Source organism: Lepeophtheirus salmonis, chromosome Z, assembly GCF_016086655.4.
Source record: "Lepeophtheirus salmonis chromosome Z, UVic_Lsal_1.4, whole genome shotgun sequence".
Taxonomy (NCBI): Eukaryota; Metazoa; Arthropoda; class Copepoda; order Siphonostomatoida; family Caligidae; genus Lepeophtheirus; species Lepeophtheirus salmonis.
The window spans coordinates 4,442,192-4,469,057 of record NC_092584.1 but is presented as its reverse complement, the minus strand read 5'-3'; the positions used below and the strand labels follow the sequence as shown (position 1 = coordinate 4,469,057).

The window sequence follows — 26,866 nt, the reverse complement described above, 5'->3', positions numbered from 1 at the left end:
TCTAAATAGAAGTTATACCTGCTCAAATGCTCTATGTAATGTGTTAAGCCTTGAAAATTATTAATCAATGAGCCAAAGGTACCCATGTACATATCTATGATCATGGATATCCGCATTTGTTTTGTCGTATTTGATATATTTGTGAGATCTCATTCAAACTTTATCCTATCTATACACAAGGATGACGTGAAATATGAAGCTGCTGAATGTGTTATGAGTCAGGTTCAACGTTTCTATAATAAATCGAGAATACCCAAGATCAATAAAAAACATTACCAGAAAAATTACATCCTGCCACTACAAAAATTATAAGCCCCAACAATTCACTAATGTCTTTTCCATTTTGGAATCATTTTTTTACATAATTTTTGCAATATTTGCCAAAATGAATCAGTTATCCAGGGTTATTTTTCCGACGACATTATTCTCCATAACCTTTTCTTTGTTTTTGCATGTACGAAAAAAATCTTAGTAGGTTTGTGTTCTTTAGTTACATTGGCAATAAATGTTTTCAACAATCTTTTTTGCAAATATTCCTGTCAAACAATTCTTAAAAATTTTCTTTGCTAGTTTCGATTTGCCAATTATTTAACAAAAATAAAAGATGGACTTCTCATATAAAAAAAGTTGATGTATATAAAAGATTTTATTTCTTTTCAATTCATAAAAATACATTTCATATAATGTACAGGCGCTATATTATAATGCTCACCCCCACCGAAGAGGTATAATCTGTAAGAAGAAAGGACATTGGTCATTATCAATATGATTTTCCGCTCCCTCCTTGTCCCGAGCAACGCCGGGTACCCCTTTGCTATTAAATTATAGAATATTCTTCAGGGGGGGGAACTCCAAATACTTTTGCATGCATTGAAGATCATATTTTATACAGCTGTATAATGAGTATTTATCTTTATGCAAGTGAATCCTTTGTTTTGTTATACTAGATTTTTTGTTTTTTTATATTTTAAAGCAAGAACACGTCCCTGACTGTAGGTGACGGTGATGGAATATTGGTTGCTAATTATCAACTAATAATGAACCTATATGTATATGCAACCCATCCAATAATTAGGTATACAGTATATTAGCATCTATATAAGTTACTACTAATTCCTTCCGCTGATGCTAATTGCTTTAAAAAAAGAAGAAGAAAACATAATTCAAAAGTGATTTAGAACCTCCTAAAGAAGTCAGAAGGAGCAATATCTATTTGAGGACAACGACAGATAGTAGTAGTATTGAGGAGGAAGAATGGGGTCGAAGGGGGATCCAAAATAACGATAATGACGTCAAAAATATTCCATAAGGTCCTCAAAGGTTAGGATTCTTTTTTCGTACGCACATATATAAGTAATTGCCAAGGAAGAGGCAAGAAAGAAAAAGAAGTAAGGATATTCATCGTTAACAATAAGTCATTATGTTTTAAATCTAGAAGCCATCTATGTTCTAAAGGACCTTGAAATCTCTTGATTTGTATCCCTAATGTTTATAGTTTGTCATTCATCAACTATCAATTACTCGTATCTCATTCCCTCCCCAATCATTCAAAAAAAGGGTCATGTCAACATGCGGTTTTCTTGAGTATTTAAGTTAAATGAATGATTGAATTAGTAGTAGAACGATGATAGTCATTGTTGAACATAATAGTAATGGGGTGGTCTGAAAATGTTCGAACCTCAAGGTGAAGATGACAGCACTCGTAAATAAAAGCTAGTAGGCACATCATTCTAGCATCTGTTGACAGTTTCTCAACCTAGTTTCAGCCATTTTGGACGTGGATTTCTTGTGTTGTAAGAGTCGTTTGAGTGATTTGATCAGAGTGGGTTTGTGAAAATGGACATAATCGAGGATGTAGCTGTCATTATACATTTGTTGTTTAAAGTCTAACCCTTAAGTAGATTTAAAAATTAGCAGACATGTAAAAGCTTGTTTTGTTCAAATTTGACGCGTCAAAGTCAATCCAACTCGGGGTAATTGAGCCAAAAACTAAAAGGGACTCGTGCTCAATTATTTTGCGAAGAAAAACGCTAAGTACTACATATTTGGACATGTTATAGACATGGGAGCATCGCTGGAATCAATGTGTAGAGTTACAAGAGATTATGCTTCTTTTTTTTTAAATCAGAAAAGATTTCTTGTATCTTTGTTAGGTAGAAAACTTTTGAGACCCCACTCATATTCTTTTAAAAAAATCGAAGTTGAGCGTGGTTAACCTGAAGAATATATTTCGGAACAGAGGTGCTTAGCTTTGCAGAATCGTCAGTAACTAATTACTTAATCAACTAATCATCCAGTACTAAATTTAAATGATGCATCTTTTGCTATCTTCTACCCTGTTTGTCATATTTAAACTAATACGGAAGATGGCTTTATAAACTTGATTAAAAACCAGTTCATGAAGACAATACAAACAAATTTAAGTTTAGTTTGATTGAATTATAACTGAAATCGACATTTTCGTATACAAAATGCTCTCCCTCTGCATCAATGAGGGCTTCTTTCTTTTTTTCACAAACGTTATGGATGCAAAAGCCAGGCTATGTGGCCTATATGGTGGACTCCAAAGATCCATGAAGCTTGTTGCAGGCAGCTCGTTGTTGAGGTGGAATAATACAAAGGAATTCGATCGGGGATCTGGGAGGGTACAAATTCCTCCTCTCTCTGGATTTTGCATCTTTAATGATCCTTTGGAGCCTAACTTCGCTCACATTTAACTTCTTGGCTATACTACGAGTCGCTCCCGCTGGATTTCTAGCAAGGTAGCTTTTAGCAGGCATACCCCTGCCCTTTATTCTTACTGTTCGTTTCCGACCTTGCCCAGACTTTCTTGCGACCGTTCCTTGGGGTTAAAATCGCTTTTTGATGCCATACACGGCCGTTCCGCTGATCTTGAGGTCATTAACAATCTCAATTGTTGTATTCTGCTGCAATTATTTCTAGGACAATAACTGTTTTGGCTCCCATTTTGTCTATTGTCATATTCATAAATATGGACAATTACAAATGAAATTAACACAACCTCCCTTTTGTAAAAATTCATATCAATACTCGAGTTGTAAGCATTTTTTTTTTCATACATAAGCTTAAATATTATGCACAGGGTGTCTGATATTATTTTCAAAACTTGACATTTTCTCTCACCCTGTATATAGCTTGAATAAAATGCACAGATCAACTCTTGTCATTCAGAATCAAATTTGCATGCAACTCAAACCGTTGCAATTTGAATAAAAATAAAATCACAATTTATTGATAAGACCTTGTTTTTTTTTTGAAAGATTTCATTCATAAAATAATCCATCATTAATTATATTTTAAATGTACAAAACGAGTTTTGTGAAAAGAAAAAAAAAAAATAAGACCGATGAAAGACAAAATGAGAACAGATATTTTGCCGTACATGTGATATTTATCAAGAAATACATTAATTGTTCAATAAATCATCAATATGTATGACTGAATAATAAATTGCGCTGTTGCAGACTACTTAGCCCATTCACAAGTGTTTGTAGTCAGCCGATAGAAGGGAAGTCGTTCATTTTAGGGGAGGCAGGGAAAGTTGTGGCACTTTTTGTTTTTACATCAATTACTCAGAGCTAGTTTGACACAAAATACCAGAGATGTCTATTGACACCTGAACACTTTGAATTTTAACCTTCAACAACATATAATTTGTTAATTAACAATATCATTTCAAATAAATTAGTAGTATACTCAGATCCGTGACTGTGCTCTCTTCATCATAAATGTAGCCTCTCCCCCCTCACAATGCTTTTCCCGCCCACTTCTTTGATAGCTCTCTTTTAAAAAATCTGGTATGAAATCCCAACATCTCTTCATTGGCCCTCATGGACTTGAGAGGATTAGCCTGTCATATTTTCTTTAACTCCTCCGGGTCCAGTGTGACTGTTTTGATAGATCCCTTCTTCTTCTCCAACATTTCTGACTTTCTGACGGCGTAGACGATAGTTCTGAAGACGCCCTGCGTCAAGGACTGCGCGAATGGAAATTTGTGTAACACATTCAAGTTTCATTTTCTCGATTTCTACGTAAACTAGAGAGCTTAGATTTGTATTGTTTTGTAACTTTATGCTAGAATATATCGAAATTTCAATCACTCAGCCTTTACTAATTATTGAATGAGTAAGTGCTCAGAACTAGAGTCTGCCAGCTGAAATAGTAGACTTTATGATTTCATACAAATAGGGCTGACAATGTGAAGAATTAACAGGAGTTTCTATTTTTGCAGCTACCATAGCCTCCAACCTGGTCAGAAATGCGCCACGCACTTCTTGGCAAGAGTCTCAAACATGGACGCCCACAGTTACTCAACACAAACCTCAAAGTCATGCAAATTTTGCTTAGGGCTAGCGGAGGCTCTCTTCTCGACTACACCCATAGCCAAGGGAGGAACAGTCTGTGAAGGAGGGTGGCCAAACCGACGTATATGCTTTAACCAAGTCACCAATTTGTGGCCTTTCTTGACCCGGTGGACTTTGGTTGTTCTTAAAAGCAGTTGCTGATATCATTGTAGATAAGAAGTCTTCTATAAATCCTTCCATACCTTCAGACAGCCCAATCATTGACATCGAGAGCCTTGGCACATGGGCTCATCGACATGTCAGACTTATGGTATTTGCGGTGTCCACGTCCTATATGATCCCCATTTTTTGGCGTCTACCACTGCCAAGACATTTTTTAAGGCTCTGAACTGAAGCCACCATTTTTTAATATTGTAAACAAGACTCATGGAGGACCCTACGACCTTTATGACCTCCTCAACACTCACATGGGCGTGGCCCAAATCAGACACCCTTTTCCTCTTTTGTCTCCATGCTAACAACTGCTGATTTTTGAAAGGTTTTTGATTGTTTATTAGCTGGAATAGTCCTTACTTTTAATCATGCAACGGATATTTTAAAGTAAATTCTTTCTTGGGATCAATATCGGAGTAACTCCTACTCATTTCCTTCTTTTTTCACAACAATACCACAATGATCACTGCTTATAACTGAGCAAATCCTAATTGTTGCTCTTTTTATTTTAAGAGGACACACACTAGTTATTGCTTAATTCTTAGATGTTCCCTTTTTACGAATTAAATAATAATAAAAAGAGATTTATAAACTACAAAAAGTTTTGTACGCTTTCTAGGGCATACTTTATGCAACTCTAGTACATTAAGATTTAATGTTTATCTCCGTGGCAATCAAAAAAGTTTTTACATGACGCTCAGACTCGAGGATCTCCATTATTTCATTACCATTATTTTGTACATCAAAATGACCAGGACGGAATTGATGAAACCAAAACACCAGATGATTGGTTGTTACAGTATCAGGACCATAAACACTATTCATATTTTCATCTTCCTGTCTTGTCTTTTCACCGTCTTTTGAAGAACAACGATAAAATATGACGTATTTTCTCTTTGATGATGTCCATCTTATAGGACCACCTAAACAATACTGAGTCAAACAATCAATCAAACGTTCAATAAAGTTTTTTAGTACGAAATCTTATCTTTCTAACACCATCTAGCGTAAACTGATCGCGCATATACAACGGTGGATACACATTACTAAAGACATATCGTAGGAAATTAATGGATCTCTTTTTACTGCAATTAATATAGATCAGTGATCATTATTATTGATCTGTATTATGGATTGGAGAAATTCAATCTCATAAAACTCGTCTCAGCCTTGCTCTGACTAACAATGTGTAAATATATATTTGTAGAATATAAAGTGTACCAAGGCTACCCTAGCTATAATTGATTCCCATAAATTCACATTATTTTCCCCTTGCTGTATCCCGCATACGATATTTGATTTCAATTGCGGTCATTGTAAATTACAACATCCCTACTTTGGCTCGTTATTCTAGAGAGTTTTTAATTTTTAATTATCATGGTTAAGATATCTTTAACCTTCGAGGACTTCTTTTCCCCTTCATTAGCTTGAGGAAAAGATTTTTATGATAATCAAGTATAAGATATATATATTAGGTTGTACCCTAATGACAAAATTTTTAACATTTTGTACGAGGGATTTTTATTTTATTAAGGTTTCTACATATGAAACATATATTTTGTAAGAATATTTTAACAATCCTTCTCTAACTTGCCTCGCGGTATAGTTCCAAACATCCTGCCAATAAATAAATATATCTTTTGTTACCGCGAATGATGTGCAATTATTTGGACGTTTCTCGCCATTTTTGCTACTCGTTTTATGATATCCAGACGTCTAATATATTATTATCAAATGTATTTTCGTGTTTCATTCATGACAAATACGACACTTATTGAACCAATTTATAATTTTGGACTACGACAACTGTAATCATATTTTTATATTCTATGTTCATTAGACTCCCTCGTTTTGGGGTAAATATTTATTTTATCCTCCACAACGACCTTTTCTGCTGTAGACAAACAAAAAGAGAAACTTTGACCACGTGGAAGTCATTTTCAGCCCTTTTTGGTATGCTACATGCCATTTCAATTTTTTTTTTTTTTTTATTGTAAGGGGTTTCGCTTGAAACAAGCCATAATTATGCTTGTACCATCTCCAATATGATGCTATGAGTCATAAATTGTAGATAAACACCAAGGTTAATAGAGGTACAATATTATAATAGAACGCTTTTCCGACTGATGTTTGACTTCCGCAATGTTTTTTAATAGTGACGTCAAATAGTATAACTGTTACTAAGAGTACATGTTTTACATAATTTAAGAAGTGTTAGATGTTAATAGAAATAAAAAGTAAGACCATCATGTAGTCGGGCTTGCTAGAATTTTCAATTTGATGCATCGTGCCGACTGCTGGGCAAGACAGGCAGATTTTGACAAAACACACAACCACTCATAGTCTATGACGTCACTATTGCTAGAGTTTTCAATTTAATGTATCGTACCGTCTGCTGGGCAAGAAAAACAGATTTTGACAAAACAGGCAAACCACTCATCTATAATATGACGTCTCTATTAAAGGCGTGGTGGAAGTCAGAGATCTGTCGTACACGCTTTATAGTATAAAACTTGTATTTCTATTAACCTTGAGATGTAACTATAGAAAGGATATACATTTTCTCGAATCCTGGTTGCTTCGGATCTTTCGACCTAAATATCCAAAACCGAAAACAAAAGTAGATGAACACTGGTTTCGAATTGTATGAGCATTTTACTCAATGTCTGGACATTAATAAAATAAAATTAAGGCTATATATTTACTGATTACGTATTCCGAATCAATGCATAACCCAATGCTGCTAGCTCTTAAAACATAATTATTAGATATTATTAGAATAACATTGGACATGTCGTAACCTTTATTGTATCTCATAACCTCTCTTCACAAAGGAAACGGCGGGAAAAAACAAAATCAATTGATAGTTAGCGAATTCTTCAAACTATAGAATTATTAATCAAAAAAAGTGTACAGTTGTTTACAGCTGAATAAGAACTCATTCGAATCCAAGCAATCAATATTAAGAACACAGGTTAGAAGAAGAAACATCGACAGCTGACAACCAAATAAAGTGTACATTTTTGTGTGTGAGTTAACGCCGTTTGGAATAACCACAGTTATCGCGAAAACCGCCAAAACAAAAATATAGAGTGTATTTCGTTGTCAGTTGTTTATATTTCTGCTTTTTTTCTTCTAATCAATGTTCTGAACGTCTCCCTCCATTCTCAATGATGTCTTCAATACGGGAACGAACATAAGCACAGCTAGCCTTGATGAAGTCCGAGGACTGGTTGTTCCACTCCTCCGTATCACTGCCTTCAGGGCATCGACATTCGGGTGAGAAGTCTTGTCCGTCTTGTTTTCAACGACACACCAAACAACGAAGCCCAGAGGTTCACGTCGGGTGAAGACGAAGCCCAAAAGTCTGCGTGCCATAATGTAGCCATGTTCTATCTTCATAAATGCTGCCACATCTTGAGCGTGTGTGTCGTGGTCACGTAGTTGTCCATGGGGAAGATGCTCTTCAAGACATTGTACCTTGAGGACCTTGTAGTAGACGTCTCATGGCCTTGAAGAAGTAGGTATCCATCTTGATGCCATCGGACTCCATCACGCCAAGAACCATGATCTGAGCTGGATTTTTTGGTCCTGAGGGTTCCCTTAACCTGAGCTCTTGATTGAGTCAAGAAGTGATCATTTTTCTTGTTCAGAACAACATTCACTGTAAAGATCTTCTTGTCGAAAGTCGACTTGTTCGTGGAGGATATCGCACACTCCCACTTCGTTTTGCTTGTTCCTCAGACATTTTTGATCGCACAAAATAAAAACAAACATCCAATTGTAGCTTTTTGTCAGCTCTTTCGAATTGCACCAAGTAAAAAAATTGTCAGAATTTTAGAACTAAGGCTAGATTTAAGATTAAGCATTACTATTAGCATAGATCCGTTAAAGTTGGAGTTCCCAAATTCGGTTCAGATCGTTTCAGATAATACAAGTTTACTTAGGTTGCATTTATAAGATTGCACTGCACGTTATATTTGGACAATTTAAAAAATTGGAGACAGCGACGGCTATAGTTGACATTCAATTCGTAGAGCCTTTTAATGTTAACTTAGCGAAGTGTAGCGAGGAATATATAATTGGAGTAGGGGAAGAGAGATTTAACTCAATCGATCTCAATTGCTCAAATAATAAAATTAATGAAAAAAGTATTCATTAAATTTAATAGTTTTTCTGTTAGGATATCTTTTAATCATTTATTCCATTTCAGGTCCTCATTCCCATTTCATACCACGAAGAACCACGGCTGGAGGATTGATGAAGGAATATGGTTTTATTGATCTACCCAAAGCGGAGAGCGGTGTTGGCAGGTCCTCTCTTCATATTGATGCAAGGAATACTAGGTTTTCCTCCATGGATTACAAAAATGGAGTAGAGAATTTGGTTGATGATGAAGACGACACAGACAAACATTTGCAGCATATTGCCCCTCCGCCTCCGCAGTATAGCTCTGGTACTTCTTGCTCCAAGGATTCGTCGGAAAGTAATAAAAGTCGAGACTCTGGAATCGACTCTATTGCAAAAACAGGTGAGTACATATCAAGTCTGAGTTATGGGGATTTCTATAATTTAGCGGATTATCATATCTAATTAATACTATTTCTAAGATTTATGAAATATATAATATTTTTTTGTTTTTAATTTTCAAAAATACATAGCTTTTCATAAAAAATTAAACTTCTTGGATACAAATTTCAAAAATCCACAGCTGCCCATAAAAAGTTACATTTTGATGAAAAATCTCGGAAATCCAGAGATTTTCACAAAAATACAAAATTATAAAAAAAGTTCAAATATTAAATTTCTCATATAGAATTTGTTGATACAAAAAACCCAATATTTAATTTCATAATTTGGAGAAGTCATACATAATTAAATATTAGTAATTAATAATAATTGGAATCGCCCATTAAACTTTGTTTTCCCGATTCCAGAAAAACACCCGGTTCTGATTAAGTTTCCCATTTTCTCTGTTTTGACATTCGAAGTTGTGAGTTGATAAAAAATCTAGTCTTGAAACGAAGTATAATATTAAGTTCTCAAAGGGGCGTTCACAGAATGATATATATATTTTTTTATAGATTAGTTGTTAGAAATTTTTTGAAAAAAATAAATACAAAAATTAATTTTTTTTGAAAAAAAAATCTATAGCTATTCAAAAAAAAACCTCCATGGCTATTTTAAAAAAAAAATCAAAATTCCATATCTATTCAAAAAAAAAACCCCATTTTTTTAATAAAAATTCATAGTTATTTACATATTTTTTTGAACAAAAAAGTTCAATAGTTAAACTTTTCAAAATCCATAGCTAGTCATTTAAAAAATCCAGAGGTATTCAGAAAAAAATCAATTTTTTGGAAAAAAATTTCAAATATTAAATTTCCATAGACATTCACAAAAAATGTAATTTTTTAGAAAAAAAATTACAATTTTTTGCCTTGCGGCATAATTTTCTCAAATGACTTTCTTAAGAATCTTTCAAAAGGATAAAAATGTACCTCTAATTTTCACGTAAAATTCACTTGCAGACGCCCTTGGTTCTAACCACATGTCTCCTACAGATTATGTTCAACAGTTGAAAGGATATAGATAGTAACTACTTCATTTCAGCTGTTGTAGTTATCATAAAAGACCAATAAGGATTAGTCCTCAGACTCACACATTTTATTAAGACCGGAGTCTTGTGAGTTTTTTAGACATATTCAACTCTACGAACAACACATTTCACAAACATTGTCTCATTTACAGCTATTATTACACAACAGATAAAAACACAAAAAATAATAATGTATTAATTTGTACCTTAACCCTCAAGTTGCGTACTCAATATATAAATACTTCCGAAGTTCAGGGATCAATAACTACTCCTCTAAAAGCACAATTAGCCTTGTGTTTATTTTTTATTTCTTATTGCAAAATTTTGAAATGAGTAGGCCTAATAACTAATAACCTTCCCTCATTATGACTTAATAGTTACACGACCCCATTGCGCTTCACATCAAATCCTCATAGTCACTTCCTAATTGATTATTATATTGCAAATGTCCTACGTCAAGAAAATAACAATCTCGAACAAAAATCAAGGAAAAAATGTAAAATCTCGTTGAATGGTTTTACTTGAATTCTGCAGTCCCGTCAAGTTCAGTTTCGATCCCGTCCAGTTCAATGCTGCATATCATATTCCTTCTTTTTTTATTTAATCAGTTCTAGATCTGACAGTCTTAAGTACCGGTGTCATGGATTGATAAAATCGGTTCTGAAAACTAGACTTTTGGAACTTTAACAAGCTTAATTTTGGAAACAAGGGAACCAACTTTAATGAAACTTGCACAGAGGCTAGCACATGTGTTGAACCCATATCTAACCTTCATTGAGGCCTCCATCAACTTTGATAATGGACTGGATAGTTTCAAAATAAACCCCATAACCATGGGTTATAAAAGCTACGTCAAAGACACCAAGTAGGTTAAACACCATTGCCAAACCTTCACAAATAATTTAGCTCATCTCCAAATACTCCAAACTTAATACTCAGGTCCATGGGTTGTTTTACACTACGACAGGGGCATTGAGAACTCCCTCAGGGCTAATTTGATGTATGGGGCCTTGAATAATTTGAGAAGTGGAAGCGGTGGTTTATAACCTGCTTAATGGCCTTCATGTATTCTTAATCAACCCATGGGCCTAAGGTTTATTGCGAAGTATTTGGAGGGTGCTTAAAGTGGCCGCGGAGGTGTTTAACCTGATTGGTAAACTTTTGTTTTGGGGCGAGATATTATGATTTTGTTAGTAAATGACAGGAAATTTTCCCTATCACAATTTTCGACTGAAAATTTTTAACGGGCAATTTGCTCCAATATGGCCTCTTTCATATCAAATCTATCAATTAATCTTGATAGATATATTGTGACATAAATTAAACCCCAATTATTTTCGTCTTTTGATAAAGGTCCTTCTGGAATGGTTTTATGTAAGTCTTCCGTAGTAGGAGAAGGAGGACTAGTTGACCCACCCAAGAGCAGTAACGCTCAAAGCAAATTTGGTCCTCGAGCCTCGGATCTAGTCATTTATCGCCATCGTACCCCGTCAAACACTAAGAAAATATGGAGGCGATCCGATCATTGTATCAGTGACATTGTTGATGAATTTCCAAATATTTGGGTTAAGAATGAAGGTAAGAAAGGGTTTTCTTTTAATTAAATTATTTTGTCTAGTCCTTGAAGTGAGGTAATACAAAAAAAAAAAAAGGCCTTTGCCTTGCAAATATGCTATAATTATTTTAATGTTATTGATAATTATTATTCATATATTTATCATTGGTTTTCAATTTATCATAATTACAAGGTTTTATGTATTTCACTTACTTTTAACCATAATTTTGCATGTAAAGAATATGAAATTCTTCAAGAACTCCACTCAATACACTTTATATCAGTTGAGGAAAAAGTAATATATTTATTTCATTGTTTTATGAGAAGTTTTTTCAATCGTTCAATTGAACTAAATTGAAATAATATAATTATTAACTTAAGTATATCTTATATTATCTAATGATAATTACGGACGGATAAGTAATTAACAATCCCCCCTTTAAAATCGTTGCCGCTTTTTGTTTTTGTTTTTCTTCTTATTATTACAGTAATTTTATTATCTTTTTTGTCTCTGGTTCAAATTCAATACATCGTGAGATTATTTTGGTGTATGCATTGAAATTTTGGGTCATAATTCCATCATTTGTCCAGCCGAAAACAGCCACTTAATACGTTTATATAAATACAAACGACATATTTTAACCAAAAAATAACAAAAATGATTTATATATCTTATTTATTTACATTATTAAGGCAAAATGGTTTCAGGAAAAAATGTTCTCAGGGTTAATAGATTAAGGAAAATTACCTATCGCTATTTCAGAGAATCATACTCTAGGGCAGTCGTTCTTCATAGGTTGGAAAAGATATCCCCCTAATGGGGAATTTGGGACGTTTTAGGTCTAATTTTTTATAAAAATGTAAATTACATAAAATTTCTTTGATCATTTTATCATTTAATTAATTGTCTTTTATAAAAAGACAATGTTCATTAAGTTTCCAAACTACAAATCTGGGAAGGAACGCCTTATATACTTTTTCCATGTGACGTGAGCATTGTTGATTTCTGCCGTTTTGAGGTCCTAAACAACTCGGTTTTTAACAGTTAAACTCCTTTTTTTTTTAATATTAAGGAAAAAAAAGTGAATTATTTTATGTCAAAATGGAACCAACAAATAAAAGGATTTAAACTTTACTATATATCAAACATGTATCCCTTTAAGTATATAACCTGCATTAACCTCACAGACAGAACAATTTGCCTGTCCGGAACGATCAGACAAGTGCAAATGTAAAGCCTTGAGTTACGAGCTTTGTGTTCGATTCCTTAACTCTTGGAAACAGAGACATAATTATTAGGTTGAACAAAAAGTGATGTTGTATTTCCCGCCCTTTTTTTAACAAAATATATCTTGTTCATTATTGGTCACATCGGAGGCATTGTGAAGGTGTGAGTGTATACTACAAACGCTTTTTGGACAGTATTACGCTTGCCCAGTTCAGTCGTGAATTATCGTGCGTCGAGTATGGAGGTCTCAAAGGAAGAAATTTGCCATATTTTACATTTTTACACGTCGAAAGGCACCAATAAAATTTGCAATGTATATAGAGCCTATACTCTTTAGGTTTTCTACCCATACAATACTGTCATCTACTGTGAACAACTCGACTGTTTGAAGGTGGTGATCGAACCGAAGCGGCCACCATTGGTGAATAGTAGACAACAAGATATAATCAAGACATATGTAGACCAAAATTTATTGGAATGATTCATTTTATTATTTATGATGGGAGCCTCTTCTAATAAAAGGACTCAACCTTGTTGATACGGATTTAATCCTTAAATATAGCATAATGGTCATATATAACCTGTTTTTTTGTTTGTTTGTTTTTTGTTTTAATTTTATTGCCACGTCCCTTATAAGAACATTGCCATTGAAACTTGAAACGGCAGGAAGAAAGTAATATTTTTGCTCTTCTCTTCTATAAAACATTCTAATTAAATCTGACAAAAGACCTCAAACCAACCAATTATTATAATCATACCTAACCTGGTATAAAACCAAATTTAAAGGATACATTGCCCGTATTTGGATACTTTATTAGAATGCAATAATTAAATCTAAATCTTGATGGATAAGTTTTGATAATTAATGGGCATAAGGAAGTTCAAACTCAATATTTCGTATAAATTAAACCTTTATCAGGGCGAGAACTCAAAAATTAGAACATTTTAAAAACTGTTTTCACTTCTACATATTTTTATTTCGTTCCATTTTATTGGCAAACTTTTGAGGCAAAAGTTGGTAATTCAACTATTTCCTACACTTTTATTCAATATGTACCCCTCCATTTTGAATGATGGCTTCAATGCGAGGAGGAAGAGAAGCACACCTGGCATGAATAAAGTCCAAGGACAAGTTGTTCCACTCATCCGTGATCACGGTCTTCAGGACATCGAAATTCGGTTAAAAGTATTGTTCGCCTCTCCCTCCAATACGTACAAAACAACGAAGCCCAGGGGGTTCACATCGGTTGAGGACAAAGTCCTTTCTTCTCCCGGCACAGAAACAAAACAAACGCCAAATTGTAGCTTTTTGTCTGTTCTTTCAAATGGCGCCAAATACAAAAATTGTGAGACTTTTAGATATGATGTCAAACGGCCTCAAAGAGGATTCTAATTTTTGAGTTTTTGACTAACATTTCAAAAACTGACTTTAAAAAATCAGTGAAATGACGTCATCAATGACCGAACTTATTAAATTTTAGGATATTCAGGACTACGCATGACTTGTCCGAGAATGAATGAACTGGATGGGAATGTTTTCTTCAGTCCTAAATCAGGACCGCTACCACAGCACTTATAAGTGCACTTCATATCCAATTTTTCAAGTAAAAAAAAATTATCACTTACTTACAAATAATGTTATGAAAGTATTCTAACATTTCCTGTTAGGAAATTAGATTATATCAGCCAGCAATCCTCCCTCATACACATTACTTCTGGTCAGTTCGTGCATTCAAAACCCATAAAAAACCTTTATTCATTTAATTGGCTCCCCAAATACATATGCTGCATCCCTCAGTTGTTATTTTGCATTCATTCAAAAACTAATTATTCGCGTTTTTCATATAGCAAGTGTTTGTCGAAAAATCGGTCCGGAGGCTCTTTTTTTTTCATTTATGGACTAGTAATGAAAATTGTATATATGAAACTTTTAAATATGAAATGGTATATTTGAATTTTTTTTTCTAAATTTTCTTTTATTTTTTCAAAATAATTTCAAAAACCAAGACCCCCCCCCCAGCAAAAGCAAAGAAAGAGAACATCAACCTTCTCAATTTGTCCTCTGCCACTTTGTACAAAGTTGCAAAGGAGTCTTGCAGATTGCAGGTGGAAGACCATATCTCTACCAGCAACATCCGCTTATACCAGCTATCTGGTACAAAATTGGCTTTCGGACAATTTGGAGATGTTCTGGTCTAAGGAAGTGTGCCCCCCTAGCTTCCTATTTTGTGTGAGGCGTCTTGAAGTCTAACAAGCGTGCTCACAACAGTTTGGCTTCTCTGAAAGCCTCCATTATTGAGAGACTGTGAACAATATGAATAAAAGTCACCTGATCAAGGCGTTCAGCAAGTTCTGCGCCAGGTTGGATACCGTGGTTGAGGCTAAGGATGATTGGATTAAATGATTAGGTTAATGGAGTTTGTATATAAATGGATTTGTAAATGTCTCTACTAATTTTAAGAAATAAAAAGATGTATGTCCTTGTCTCGAAAATTCTAATTCTAAAACCGGACCCTGTATATATACTATATAATTAGATAGATCATCCTGTGGACGCCCCTGATAGCAAAATTGTATTTTTCAACTATTATTTAAAATATTAAAGAATCAGGATTTATTACTAGAATCATATCGGCATCGGATTTTTTTTTGGAATTATCCCATGACTAATATTCACTAATATCATACCGGAAATAACAGCGGCCCCGAAAATTCCCAGGATATGAGCACCCCAAAACACAATAAATTAAACGATCATATTTCCTCCTTTAGAGGGGATTCAGATCTAAAGAAGAATGATATCTGAGTAGGATGACTGATTACTTTACCTAGACTATACATCTTTCTTCCCCTGGCTATTTTGTACCTATATACGGATAATAATGCACTCAAATATCGATTATAATAAGAACTTACAAGACGCTTTGAGGGACAAATGAATGATGTCTTCAATAATATGGAAAAATATCAACAACATCTTCATAAACTTTACTCAAAGAAAAATATATATCAATAACATAACAGGGTTCCAAGATTATTTTATTCGTTTCTAGCATCTATCTTGGAAAGAATGGTCACTATTCAGGAATTAAATAATAATGAGAACTGCACGGGAAAACAAAAATCATTCTTCAAATTACCAATTGCGAAAAAACGGGCAGGCCAAAAATTCCCCAGATTTAAATCACTGCCAATATGTTAAAGATACATTTGAGTCAACTACAGGCTTTATATTCAAATTTCTAGGATGAGTTAAGATACTCAAGAATTTTAGGGTTAGTATATATAATCTTTTATTTGATTATAATAACGCTTTGCATTGGCCCTGATATGACCATTCAAATAAAATCCATCAATTTCTCTTATTCTTGCCGATCATTTTTGGATACTTTAAGTGGAATATGCAGCACATAATTTGTTGTTTTAAGTTGACGATTCTCGAAGAATACAAATGTAATTCCTACTCTATTAAAAAGAAGCAACATTATTCTAACTGACTTGTATGTTGAGGGACTACAAGTGTAATCCAGAGTAGTATTTGACAAAGAGTATATCTTGTAGCTAGCATGTTTTTGTTTTGACAGGACACTGATTCGATTGATTAAAAGTGTGAAGAGTGTGTGTTGTAATGTGTTGTACATTTACTTAATTGAAAAATTGTTTCCACTTTTAGATATACTAATCTATACACACTTATATATTTTCAAAGCCCCCCCACTTATGAATCATTTATAAATATAAGTAGAACTTTGAAATGAGGTCGTCGTCATCAAGTATATGTGCACTGTACATACAAGTGTATGCTAATTGTTAATAAACGGAGCTTTTCACGAGTCCGGGACAAGTCACTAGGATGACAATAAAGAACTACACTTGCATTATTTTTGTTTGTGTTGTTCTGAACGTTGATTGGTTGAACAATAGAGACAAAATAAATGCATAGTTTTGTCCCAGTTCTTATTTAAGACTGAAGATTACAGGGTGTTGTTGTTTTTTTGGTTTTTTTTCCAGCTCGAACAATTGCCTCAATATGAGGCCTATATCCCTTGCAGGCCTTGACCATGTAGTCAGACTCGAGTTTAGCCCACTCCTTCTTGATTGAAGCCTCTAGAGACTGAAGACTTCTCTGAGGAGTAGTACAAACCATCTGAATAAGTCCCTGGGACAATAAATAGTACCATGGCTGTATCTGAGCTTTTTGGATATAGGAATGGGGGACCTGCCGAACAAGAGAAGCTTCAATATTTCCCTCCTTTGTTGTTCCATTAAACTCGCTTTCGTTTGGCTTTTTTTTTTCTTTTTTCTAAATTGAGTTGAAACATTACATAATGAATCTTGAGTCACAAAACCTATCTCCCACTGAGACGAATAAATTTCCGATATAGTAAAATTTAAATTAAATGTGCCCCTAGATAAGATCAACCCTTTATTTAATGAAAGTGCTAATTATTTTTTATTCTTAAAGCCCTTTAATGAAGTTTCATCAAGATTCATTGGATTTTTTTACCTTTTAGGGTGTAAAAAAATCAGCTTTAAGGGCCCAAGATGGCACCCTCTTCAATAATGATGCAATTTATGTCAGTGAACTTTGAGCCCTTTAATTTTCCAAACTTTCAAACAAAATTCCTCTTGTCAAAATCAACAAGACTGAATAAAAATGGTTTTTCATATTTTTAAAAAGTCCTTAAATTTATGTGCTAGCCTCTTTGTGACATTTTTGTTTTATATCAAAAAAAAAAATACATAGAGTCCAAAAGTAAATAAGACAATATTGGTTTCGTTACAGCAGTAGTACGGACAGAATCCTTTGTCAATTCAGTTCACATGTTGTATCCTGTTGTCTGTAAATCCACATTAACTCAATTAGTAAAAGGATTTTTTGTGGTTTATGGTCAATATTTTTTGTTAAAATATATTTTGTTAATAAGTTGTATGATTTACGATGAAGTGTGTAGGAAAAAATATCTTATTTAAATGAATTTTGGTCCTTACACAATTAATTTTCACCTTATATTATTTCTTATTGCGTTCATTCCCCAATAATATATAAAGAATTGAGAGTTAAAAGCAAATTACCCACTGATTTTGAGTCTGTTCGTTTCCTTTCATCCTTTTAGAAGAAAGGTTGAGAGATACACTAATAATCACATTTTGATTATTGGTGTATATTATTCAAATAATGTAGCTGTTCACTCGAAACCTGTCTTTACATCGGTCCTCCATGGCCTCTCTGAAGTATTTCCTAATACCACCAAGACCTGCACCAGAGGCAGTTCCAGTCAAATTTATACTCGGATCTTCTGGATATCCTCTGCGAGCTTCCTACCCTTCCTAACCTAATCTACCACAAGTAACAACATACCCTAATAACACAAAAAAGTACTTTATATTTATCGTCAGCTATCGATTTTTCTACTGTTTTTCCTCTTATAAGTGTTTGATTGCCTGAACTAGAATTCATATTGTGTTGACTTGAACAATTATCCATTGGACTCCACTGGAGAATCGATTTTCAAATTCGAAAAAATTCTAGTCGACTTCCCATTTCTTTGAGTTTCGTGGTGAAGTACATATGGGATTTCTTATGTGATTACAATTTCAAAGGAGACTATTCTAATATTTGAGTGGACGAAGAATTATATTATTTAACTACTGAGTAGTAAACTTCTTTTTTTTCAAGGCCTGATTGAACATTCGTGTGTGCCCATAAAATACGGAGAGTAACTTTGAGGATTTATTGCAGAGCCTTGAGTCCTTGTTGGACTCAGCGTATAATTGAGGTTAAACATCGGAGTATTTCTTGCCAATGTCTTTCTTTATTTCATTTTCCCCTTCTTCTGTTGTCATTGCTGCTCGTAGCTAATCTAATGGTACATCATCATGAGAGTTAAACTCATCTCTTTCAATACATTCTTCCAATTGTCAAGGTTACCATTTGGATTTTTGGTTTATTTTTTTAACATGCCCCCAAAAAACACAGGAATTTATGTTTGGTTTTTTTTAAATGCAATTTTCTATCCATCCACATATCAAATTAAAAAAAATAAAACCAGATTCTGAAAGCTTGATGGATTATACTTTATTTTATTTTATATATATAATCACCTCCAGCAGTAATCACAGTCTCTATACGCGGCCAAAAGTGTGAGAAGGATTTTGTCACTTGGTCCCTTGCTAATTCCTAATACTATGTTTGTCTTTGGTGTGGCAGGGAGTTGGATAAGTTTTCGTTCGATCACAGTCTAATAAAGTAAAATCTATCCCATTCAGATCCGCGAGTTTGCAGGCCAAAATTCCGGCGAAATGAAATCGTCAAAATTGTCAGAAGGTAAATAGATATACAAGGTTAGACCATCATGTAATTGGGCTTGCTAGAATTTTCAAGCATCGTACCGACTGCTAGGCAAGGAAGACAGATTTTGACAAAACAAGCAACCATTCGCACACTATGACGTCAATATTATAAAACGTGGTGGCGTCAAACATCAGTCGTACAAGTGTTATGTAACCTTGTATTTTTATAAAACTTGACTCCGACCTTTGAACTCAACCCCCCATTAATCTTGCCTCAAAATCACCATTGGAGGCCTCAAATAATCTCCTAGTTTAGCAAACAAACGTCTCACTGAGTCCTAGAGTATCAGGAATTGTTAAGTTGTTGCTCCCGTCAGGGATTTCAAGGAGGCTCCGGGCCTTTTCTAAATATTTGGTATAAGAATTTTACTATTCGAACCGGTTCAAATTTGAACAAGGTATCTTAGCAAAAAAAATCAACTGCCTAAATGCCTGCGTTTGCCCAAGAAAGCGGTCGCCTTTATGGATTGCCCACTCCATATGTAGTGTAGTTTAACGTATTTCTAACCTGAGAAAATGAATTGTTTGTTATCATTAATCATTTATTGAATGTGACAAGGGATCCTTCCCCACAACACTTGCTCAACTTATTGTTTTTGTAACTAAGTAGGCAGTTCTATGTACAAAATACAAGTGTAGATACAACAACATACTGTTTGTTCAAATGTCATCTTCCTTCGCATGACTTCATAACCTCATTTGTGTGTTGTAATTATTGATCCTCAAACACTGACAAATTAAATAAATGTATGTTTAAATAGATATCCATCCCTTATTATTAATTCTTTTGGTATGTGTGTGTGGAGTTGTGGTAAAATAAGGATAGGATGTTGACATGTTTACTCACTCTCAACTTATGAAATCAGTTCCGTGTGAGTTTTTTACTCTGTCTACGTGGCGTCATTAGATAGGTTTATGACGTTAATGAAACGTGCTCTCAAGTTTTAAAAAATAGTTTCCTATAACACGTCGTTACCTTCTTTGTATCATGCAACTGTTCCTCCAAAAGAAACATAAAAAAGGCTAAAAATCATCTGATTGTTTGCCAAATAAATCAATCGTACCAACTGCTAATTATATCTAAAGTACTCCAAAACCAACAAATTCATATTATTTCTTCACAATTTTTAAAACGAATTAACTAAATATATTTCATATTATTTAAAATCTACACAGTATTTGATTCGATGCTGTATTAGTAATATTTTATCACAGGGGTAGCTCTATATTTGTAGTTCTATATGATACCCAAAATGCCTTGATAGAAATAACAATATGCCCAATAAAAAACAAGATGTGTAACCTATCTATGCCGCCACATTGGTGCTCTCTCTCTTGCGCAGCGTAGGGGATTGAGAGAATGAATCAATTGACAAATTTGTTGCACAACTATCTGGAAAAGGGACAAAGCCCTCCTTGGAATCCACCCTGGGAGCGAAAACATGACAATTGCTCGAACTCCGGGACTCAATGAAACGTTCCTTCACTAGATTAGGAGGGAAATTGAAACATATAAAGGACTCAGCTCCCTGCCACACTTTGAAGAAAAAAAAACTTCAAATGGCTCCAAGACAATTTTGACTATGTACTTCATCTCTTTGCCTCTAAAATTGCCAGATTTTAATACATATTTTTGTCTATGAGGTGCGATCGAACGACAGACCAATTTTGTAACACCAAAGAAAAAAGTCAAGGATTTGCCTAGGGATCAAGTATTGAGGGACTGCTCAGACTTTCGGCCTCGTTAAGAGACTGTAATTGAGGCTGGAGTTGACTTTATTAAAAGAAATAAATTAGAGTCCATCAAGCTTATAGAATCTCTTTTTATATTTGTAATCTTATAAATGGTTTTAAGCAAAATTGAGTTTAAAAACAAAATCATTTTTCGTGGCACAGATAGCTTGCACACCCTGTATATATATATATATATATGTCGAGGTTCAATAAAACATTGTATTCCTGTCCTTTTGGAAATGGAGCATAAGAATTACATAACTTATTACTTCGTTTATTTTACAAAAAGGACTTTAGAATGACGTATCAAGTGAGGAGAGGCATCAACATCTGACAACAATATACATATGGGTAGTATTTTTGTGTTAGCGAGGTAACGTCGTGATAGGGATTGTTTGATGTTCAAGAATTCCCACAAGGGTACCTTTTTATTTGTTTATTTAATTCATAAAATCATACAGGCCAATAAAAGACATATACTTGAGTCAATTATAGGCTTTGTACTCAAATTTATGAGATGAGTGTAAATACCCAAGCATTTTAACAATATTTTATAATCTTTTACTTAATTTAAGAGATTAAAATTGGGTTAAATATATCCCCTTCCAAGTAAAGTCCATTATCATCCACTTTATTTCTTTTTTATTACTGAGACGAGCAGTTTTCCCTACTTTAAGTGCAATTTGTGGGTCTCCCGTAAATTGTTAATAAGACTAATTTGTTGATGGGAATTGTTTATATTTTATGAAAGATTGCTGGGTACGTATTTGAAATCTGGGTACTTAAAAAAGAGAGGAATACGAAAAGCATTTGGAAGGAATTCATAATTGGTTCCATCACCTGACAAACTGTTTGTATTGAGCACCCCCCTCCCCCCGCCCAAAAAAATAAAATAATAAGCAACACAATTAATCGACAAATGGTCTCACAAAGTGACCAACGATTTGAGATTGCTGATATACTTGAAACGAAACACCGACAGAGATTCGAAACTTTACATAGTCAAGCAGGCAGACTATTCACAACGTCAAGAATGTCATTAATGACGGTATTAGAAGGAGTGTAATTTAATGCACCTCCAAGGGTTATCAAGAATAATGTGTTCCGAGAAATGGAGAAAGTTTGTAAAAGAATACAAATATAATCCACACTCAATTCTCGGAAAGATTATTCAATCGTGCTTTTCTGTTGATGGCTCACATGTGTTGTAATATTACTTAAGAGTCATGAATATTTATTTATTATTATTTAAGGACATAGGCACAATTATGCATAACTTCTTAATTTTACTTTAAAGCATTGTTTCGTAACTTATATTTATATTTAAGTATCTATTTATGACTGGACAACTATAACTTTTAAATAAATCAACCTCTTGTATTGTATATGAACGTAAACTGCATTCTATGTTCATTATACTGTCCCGTTTTTAAGTTAATATTATTTTGAATTAGGGGAAATTCTTAAACCACGTGCCTCTTAAGTGACCACGTGGTTTAAGAATTTCCCCTACTGAATTAATAGAAATACGAGGTAAGACCATCATAATTATAGAATTTTTAAGTTGATGTAGCGTACCGACTGTTAGGCAAGACAGACAGATTTTGCCATCATAGATTATAATAGCGTTACTCTGACAGTAACAGTCAAGGAAGGGGATATATAGTTACTCTCGGCAACAGTTATATTCTATTACGTCACTATTAAAAACGTTATGGTATAAACTAGTATTTCTATTAATCTTGGCATAGGCTTGAATAATATGCCAAGATGGTATAAATGGGGACTACATTTCGAAAAAAAATGAGTGACTCTAAAAATGGGCCCCTTTATTTAAAAAATAAAATGGAGGGTAGTATAAAAAACCCCGTGGTTCCATGGGGGATTTGCCAACATGGAGGTTAAGAGTGGTAAAAAGAACAATGGAGTTTATTTATGGGCCGTTGGAAAAAGACATTTTCTGCTGGGAAGAATAAAAAAACAGACTTTGGCAAAACTTCATTTGGCCTCTCAGGTCATTTTTCGTTAGACATTTTAAATTGAAAAAATAAGTTGAAATGGGAGGTATCCTTATGTGGTGAATGTTGTGACTTCGTTTCTTACGGATAATTCGGGGGGGATGAGAGGGCTGGTAGTCGATTCATGGACTGGAGTCATGAGGTCGAGATACAAGAAGAAGTCGTAGTGTCTTACATAATGAGATGATATTTTCTCCGGACTCATCCTTCAGTCCACGGATCAACTTCAAGTGCCTCTTCTCACTCCCCTTCCCCCATAATACTCCCTAAAAGGCCCACTCATAACCTCATTCAATATATTACCATGACCCTCCAAAGTCCTGATTGATCAAATATCCCAAAAAGTCGAGATATTTCTGTTATTCCTACAATAGGTTCTTTGCGTCACTTCCCTTAACTTAGCAAAGATGATGTATTAGGAATCCTTATTATTGAAAGGTTGTTTTATATATGACAAATCTATGATGTGACAGTCTGTAGCTTGGGACCTAAAATATTTATTTACAGCGCCCTCTACATGAGTAACATACCTTTACTTTAAATTAAATAATACTATCATTATTGGAGTTTATTATTGTTTTGTCGCAAGATGGCGCCACTATCGATCGTTTTGTAAGCAAACTCATATATGTAAACAACGCTCATAATCCATTGAATTTTAACATTCTGCGCTTTCGCTGTCTCTAATTTTGAGTAAGGAAAAGAAAGTATGACGTGCCAGCGGGCTTATAGATTGCACCGGTCCGTTTTTGGACTGTCATTAGCAATTTAATCAGATGGGCGAATATATTAACCCAAAAAAGGGACAGTCTAACTGAGTCCATTGTATATCTATTGATTATTATCTTGTTTTTACATACATTGTCTTTTTATTTAGTATAATGTTCACTGACCAAACTTGGTTACTTTTCCTTCATCCCTTTAGCCTTGTTGATACTCATATCTTTTTAATCAAACAGGTTTTTATTTACTCATTTAATCCTTTCTTGAATTATTTATCATTTGGCTTCTTAATAGGATTTTCTTAATGATAATTATCTTATATTAATTACTCTGACGTTCTCTTCAATGATGGGGATCTAGATTTAACTCATTAGTGTTCCTTGTGTGTACATATTATAATCAGAGTTTGAAAATAGTATGATGATTTGTCACTCTAATAAGAAAAAAGAAATCGAAAATGAAGGTGGACAATTTGAAGAATATTTCTGAGTACAGCAAATAGCTGTCATGATCTTTCATTAGATCAGCTATGAGGAGTATTTATTGATTAATAAATAACCATACTTTTGATTACATTGAATATTATATATCAATCTATGAAGAGTCTTATAATATAAGGCCTCTAACCAAAAATGAACGAGGCAATCCTGACAATTTGAAGAAATGTTTTAGAGGAAAGCAGTTTAGTTGTCATGGCTTACTTTAGATCAGCTGCAAGGAGCTGTTAGAGGAAGGGACATAATGCTAACGAATTACTCGGACATTGATCCTCCATTCTACTCCGAGTTCAACAAGAATTTTTCACTTATAACTCCAATGGAATAAACCCTCAGTGTTATTCTCCGTCTCTCAGGAGCGCACGCACTAGTTATTATATTATATTTGGATGTTCTCTCTTCAATAAATAAATAACAAGGATAATAGCTTTGAAAAATTAAAATTATCTTCAGATTGCAACTACCAAATCCCAGTCCTTCTTTCATTATCATATTATTTTCATCTATGAATATAATATATAGTAGTACTGAAAGGCCCTTAGTTTCCATCTTTCATAAAGGGTCCTTATAAGTTATTATAAAAGTTGTGGTATTTTAGACACCTATGGCGATACCCGTAAAAAATATGAACGCCGATGTGTTGGAAAAAGAAGGAAAAGAGAAAAAATTATTAAAAATTATAATAGAACATTTTGACATAAAAAACACGTCGTTTTAAGAGGTGGGTAACGATAACAATCACGTGGTTTATAAATGACCCCTGACTTGGTAAAAAAAAAGTGTATTACATGTTTAGAGTTTTATTATGTGTATTCTATTAGTTTGAGTCCTTTATTAAACAAAGGGGTTTCTATGAGCTTATATTGTCTAGATATTACCTAATTATTTCTATTTGCTAACGATTTAATATTCCTTACAGAAAGAGAGATTAAAGCCTCCCAGAAACATCGCCGCTATTCACATTTTATCATACCACCCCATGGTATGCTAGGCAACGGATCCGCTACACCCCAAGTGACGAAATTATAAAAATCTTCTTCTCTCATCCGTCAAGAGGTTTTGTGATGAATATTTTCATTGCAAAACTTCCGTATCTATTCAATTATACATTCATATATATACTTTTATTTTTAAATTAAATGTTCCACAAATATCCTATTATTACGTAATATAATTAAATAAAGTACATACAATAGTCCCGGTTACTACAAAAAAAAAAAAAAAAAAAAAAAAAACACTAAAATTTGATGCTGTGATATACATTCTGAAATATATCAAACAATTTATTTAGTTCGTTCTTCTTGTACCTATAATTATTAATTAATACAATATATTATGTTATTAACAAAAAGAATTTGTGCTTTTTTTGTGTGTTTTGTATGAATAATATTTTGAGGAGATGATGTTTGTAATGCTTTCGATGTTATGTAATTGATAATATGACTATATGTTTATTTTATTTTTTCAAATTATTTGATAAATAAATATTGTTGTTATATATGGAAATAAGAGTTGTATTTTATTGGTTTTATTGAGGGGGGAGGTCAAATGGGCAGTCATGGAGTTTTAGAGACTTGAAATACTCACGCAGAATTTGTGGGGAATATAAAAGGTGTAATGGTTTGAAATTAAGACTTATGTTAATATCGGCTGTTAGGATTTTGGAGGGAAAAAATGAATTAGACCTTTAAAAAGTGAATCATCTACATTTAAAATAGTATTAGTGCAGGAAAATATTGCAATCTATATATTAAATGCAAATGTATGTGTGCTTATACGGAAATTACGGCCAAACAAAACGAATGGATATTGCTAAAAAATTTCATATACGTTTTTAAAGGTCAAGAAATGGTCATCAAAACAAATTTTTGGGGGCCTTCAATGCCAAAGCCGTCTTTAAATAGCATTTTTCTAAAAAAAAACAAAAACATTTTTATAAACTATTATTTCATATAGAAAAAATAATAAGGAGCATTAAATTTTGTATTTTGGAACTCCTAAAAGACCTACGGCTCTGATTTTAATACTTCAATAAACACTAAAAAGGAAAGCGGTTATTTCTAATTTTTCTCCCTTTTTATGAGCCGCGAGAAATTTTAACATGTATAAAAAGTGTACAAGGACGTATGAGGTATACCTAAAAAAGAGGCCTCTGATAGGCTCGATATGGGAATTAAATAATTTTATAAAAACTGTCATTTTTACAGGCCTGATTTTTTATATAGGTATATTTTTGATAATTTCAGTCAAATAGATACTTTTTGTCCATGAAAATATGACAAATGTTCGACAAATGCCCGTTTGGACTTATGTGAGGTCATTACAGTCGTGTACCCGTTCTTCTACAACATTTGTAGCTTGAGCCTTCGCTTACAGGTTTCTAGTACATATTATATGACTCATTGAATAATGAAAAAAAATACACATATCAACTGTTTTTCCTTTTCTAATCTCTGCAACTGTTTAGTTTTTTTCTTCACTTTTTAAATTACTAACAAAAAAGAACAACACACAACCACACAAATGCTTTTAATTTTCTAATTTGAAAACTTTTTTTTTTTTTTTTTTTTTTTTTTTTCATTTACAAAAATATCTTCCTTAAATACATACCTTTGTTCAA

General features: G+C 33.5%; 1 protein-coding gene across 1 annotated transcript in view; it reads left to right on the top strand.

Moving 5' to 3' along the window:
• LOC121130191 (uncharacterized) overlaps positions 1–25,752 on the top strand; it is a 119,266-nt gene extending 93,514 nt beyond the window's left edge. The window contains exons 5-7 of the mRNA XM_040725951.2: positions 8,752–9,069; positions 11,491–11,715; positions 25,166–25,752. Of these exons, the coding sequence (XP_040581885.2) occupies positions 8,752–9,069; positions 11,491–11,715; positions 25,166–25,275 (653 nt within the window). The 3' untranslated portion in view covers positions 25,276–25,752. The remainder of the gene's footprint in view (positions 1–8,751; positions 9,070–11,490; positions 11,716–25,165) is intronic.
• Positions 25,753–26,866: the final 1,114 nt, after the last annotated feature.